The 4082-nt window shown below is 44.2% G+C and overlaps 1 protein-coding gene across 1 annotated transcript; it reads left to right on the plus strand.

The window, feature by feature from the left end:
• Positions 1-201: 201 nt before the first annotated feature.
• Positions 202-3809, plus strand: Pramef17 (PRAME family member 17). The gene is made up of 3 exons (XM_087551681.1): positions 202-507; positions 1074-1640; positions 2402-3809. Exons 1-3 carry the CDS (start codon positions 221-223, stop codon positions 2967-2969), a joined length of 1422 nt encoding a protein of 473 aa, XP_087407807.1. The 5' UTR covers positions 202-220; the 3' UTR covers positions 2970-3809.
• The last annotated feature ends 273 nt before the right edge of the window (positions 3810-4082 follow it).

A 4082-nucleotide genomic window follows, 5' to 3' on the forward strand; every position in this document is an offset into this window, starting at 1 on the left:
TTTTCCTCCTCTCTGAAAGGTGATGGGGCTCTGTTTTTTTCCTGGATGCTTCTTTCCAAAAGAATATGGGATTCAGAGTAGCACAGTTTGGAACTGGACATCATGGCCGCCATGGAGACAGATACTTACTGTGAGGAGTTAAAAGCCTCATAAGAGAGACCCTGAAAATACAGTCTCTTCTAAATTTTTCCCCAGGATCATCGCCCTAAGATCCATCAGAATGGACCTGGAAGCCCCACCCACACTCCTGCAGCTGGCTGCACAGAGCACGGTAAAGAAGGAGGTGCTGACCATCTCTGTTCTGGAGTACCTACCAAGGGAGCTCTTCCCAACGCTGTTCAAGGAGGCTGACACTCAGAGAAAAGCAAAGATGATTAAAATCCTGGTGGAATACTGGCCCTACCCTTGCCTTCTTGTTAGGTTGCTGATAGATAAACCCAACTTGGAGATCTTCCAGGCTATACTGGATGGAGTTGGCACATGGCTGAAACGGAAATATCGCCCCAGGTAAGCCAAATACCAGGTAGGGAAATCTGGGCTTAGAAGAATAAGGTAAAATGTAGATCAGAGGCTTTGGCTGGTATCTTAGAGGCCTGTAGGGGCCTGGAAAGCTTCTAAGTCCTTATAACAAATATGAGATACAGGTTGATGCAGATGTCACTGCGTCTCCACCAGGTAATAGAAATAGGAACTGATTTGCTGGGAGGTGGTGGCACATACCTTTAAACTTGGGAGGCAGAGGGAGGTGAGTCTCTGAATTTGAGGCCAGCCAAGTTCATAAAGCTACAGAGGCAGGGATACAGAGAGAAATCCTGTCTTAAAAACTAAGAAACAGAAAGAAATAGGAGCTGGCAGAAATCTAAGGCAACTGAGCAGAGAGAAACAGGACTGGTTCCCAGATGTGGCTCAGGCAAAGTGCCCTTGCTTGGCAAGCTAAAGGTTATATTGGAGACCCAGCACTGAAAACCATGAGTATACAGAAGACAGCAGAATGGGAGACATTGCATCAGAAATGATGAAAAAAGTGTTGGGTATCAGTTTTCCTTCTGACCCATCTCCTATTTTATCTATAGGATGGGGAAACTTGAAGTGGTTGATTTGAGGAATGGACACCTTGACTCCTGGGATATGCAGGCTGGAAGAGAGGGTGGAGGAGCCCAATCAGAAACTGTGCTTGAGAAGCAAGTAATGGAGGGTCACTCAAATAGGCGGCGTTTGAGGGTGTTCTGTGACCTTTCCTTTAAGTCTTCTAAGCATGAAGATAAACACCAAACACATCTGTTGCGGTGGGCAAAGGACAGAGAGGATTTCCTGCATCTGTGCTGTAAGAAGTTAGAGATTGGAGCATTAGAAGTGTCCAAGGTCAAGAAGGAGTTAAAATTTTTACAGCCAGAGTTCATCAAGGAGTTGGAACTGAATACAGTGGGGAATCTGTCCAAATTGGCAAAACTTGTACCTTGCATCAGCAAGATGAGAAATCTTCACAAACTCATGCTAGTACGCATCTTTGAAAGGACCTATACACCCTCAGAGAAAAACGTCTCCAAGATCATTTCTCTGTTCCCTGAACTCAGGTATCTCCAGAATCTCACTATTGGTGATGTCTATTTTCTTAAAGACCACATGAATGAGTTACTCAGGTAAGAATGGATGAAGAGCTGTCGCTGTTAACTGGGGCAAACCTCTCTTTTTTTACTTAAGAGAGTATAATGGGCACAAATATCTGCAGACCACTGTACATTTTACAATGAATATGTAAGGATGACTTTGTTCCATGTCAACTGAATCAGGGCTCGTGTGACCACTCACAAAGCTGAGCAATCAAGTAGGGTAGATGGTATGGAGAGAGCTGCCATGGTAGAAGACTAGTATTGTGAGTCATATCCAGTGAGGTTTCCTCCACAGCAATTCTATCTGATCTAATGTGAAGGAATGGGAAAGAGAAGAGGCCACTGCCTAGGGAGGGCTCAGATCTGCACAGTTTCCCAGGTGAGCTCTGTGTTTATTAGGTCTGGGAGATCAGGCCCTTGCCTTCCCTAATTCCTAAACAGTATACATCTCTTTTGAGACAAAGACTGGGGTGGATGGTCAGGGGTAAAGAGTGGAGAGGTGAAGAGACTTACGACAGGGAATCAATGATACTTTAGAAAGCAGCTTGATATATAGTCATGGATTCCAATGTTCCTCTTGCTGTGTGCCCTCTTAGCCTAGTGGGTCTAAGCCTCTAGGTCTCTGTTTGTCACTGAAGACTAGAAAATGTAGCTGTGGAATGAGCCAGTCCCACCCTGAAGGTAATAACCTTGTGTCAAAATGGTATAGCTTGAGTAAGCCAATTCACAACAGGCTACACTGGATGCCATCCCATGATCACTCTGACCTCAGCCATGTGATCTCTCCCCAGGTGTCTGGTGGCTCCCTTGGTGTCCCTGACTATCACTCTCTGCCAGATCTCTCAGTCAGATTTGGAGTCATTTGCCCAGCGTTGGAACTATGGTCAGCTTAAACATCTGTGTTTGAAAGGTGTCTCTTTAACTGCATTGAATGTCACGCCTCTCAAATTTTTCTTAGAGAGTGTTGCAAACACTCTGCAGACTCTAGAATTAGAAGGCTGTAGGATGAGTGACTCTCACCTCAGTATCCTTCAGCCTGCCCTGACCCAATGCACCCAGCTCACTAGTTTCAATTTTTATGACAATAACATCTCCATGGATGCTCTGAAGGACCTTCTGCGTCACACTGTCAAACTGGGCCAGCTGACCATGGAACTGTACCCTGCTCCAGTAGAGGTCTATAATGAGTGGGGTTATGTTCAGGTAGAGACATTTTCTCAGCTTTGTGCTGAGCTCATGGACACACTCGTGGCTGTAAGGCAGCCCAAGTCAATCTGCTTTGGTACCTATTCCTGTTATGACTGCGACACACGCTGTATCTATGAAAAGAAGGCCACATTTTGTGAATGCTTGGAGTAACAACAGGAATATTTCTTCTGGGTACTAAGAAATGGTTGCCCAGGGACTGGTCTTTTCATCCAGAACACATCGTTTTGGACATTTGTCAGTGTGGTGCAAACAATGGTTCAAACTCCTGTCAGGACTGACTTCTTTGCTTCCTACATATGAAGATCCTGAGAACCTGATATTCTCTCTGTACTGTGCTTCGCAATTAATTGGTTCTCAAGATTATAGTCAGGACCGTTCTTCCACTGTACACAGGGATGGAGGGAGACTGTGTTGTCTACGCTTTTGTTCCATAAGGCCTCTCAATGTGTCATGAAGCTATTCTGACATTGCCATTTTTGCATCTGCCTGGTAGGTCATGTATGCAAAGCCAAAGATTGAAGAAGGTAGCTTTGGTGAATGAACTGCAGATTGTAATTCAGGCTGGTCAAGCTAGTAGGAGTTGTGGGGCATCATTGATAGCGGAAGCAGAAGAAAACAATGAAGAACAAAGAGATAACATAAAGCAAATATAAAGCTCAGCAACATTTTTAATCCTTTCTATTTCTAATGGTGTATTGTAGCTTAGACTGGCCTTGAATTCCTCATCCTCTTACCTCCACTTCTGGAGGTCATTAACAGATACTTCAAAGGTCAGCTTGTAGACCACCTGACCTTGAGGCCCTGTTCTTCAGGCTCTCAACCTCTGGTCAGCCTCCTGCCCATTAATGGTTACAGGAGATGGACAGAAATTCCTGTTCTCTCTAAAAGAATTGGCAGTCCCTAGGAACTGCAGAATAGATGTGGCTGAGTCTAGCCACTGTGTTCCCTTGTGTCTGTATAATCAGGTATCAATAAAGAATGTGCCAAACCTTTTGGCTTTTTTTCTTTGTTAGATTTATTTACAAAAATATTGGTAGCCAAGATTGCTCAATGGTCAAAGGATACTTGGAGCAATATTGGAATAATAAAGGAGGGGTAGGGCTGATTCTCCCAGTGTTGACCTCTGGTGTTCACAGTTGGGTAATGGCAGGAATGTTGTGTTGTGTGTACAGACACGAAATAAACTGAAATGATCTCATGATTAAATATTGTGAATGGATGTTGACTTAAAACATACATGTGAAAACCCTTTACTAATTTTTG

The sequence above is a fragment of the Rattus norvegicus genome, chromosome 5 (assembly GCF_021556685.1).
Source record: "Rattus norvegicus strain SHRSP/BbbUtx chromosome 5, alternate assembly SHRSP_T2T, whole genome shotgun sequence".
Taxonomy (NCBI): Eukaryota; Metazoa; Chordata; class Mammalia; order Rodentia; family Muridae; genus Rattus; species Rattus norvegicus.

What these genes read in the sequence shown, in the direction of transcription:
- Pramef17 (XM_087551681.1), top strand. Translation starts at nt 221, where the DNA reads ATGGACCTGGAAGCCCCACCCACACTCCTGCAGCTGGCTGCACAGAGC. An exon ending in AAACGGAAATATCGCCCCAG is followed by an intron (nt 508 to 1,073) that starts GTAAGCCAAATA and finishes TTTTATCTATAG; the next exon opens with GATGGGGAAACTTGAAGTGG. An exon ending in CACATGAATGAGTTACTCAG is followed by an intron (nt 1,641 to 2,401) that starts GTAAGAATGGAT and finishes ATCTCTCCCCAG; the next exon opens with GTGTCTGGTGGCTCCCTTGG.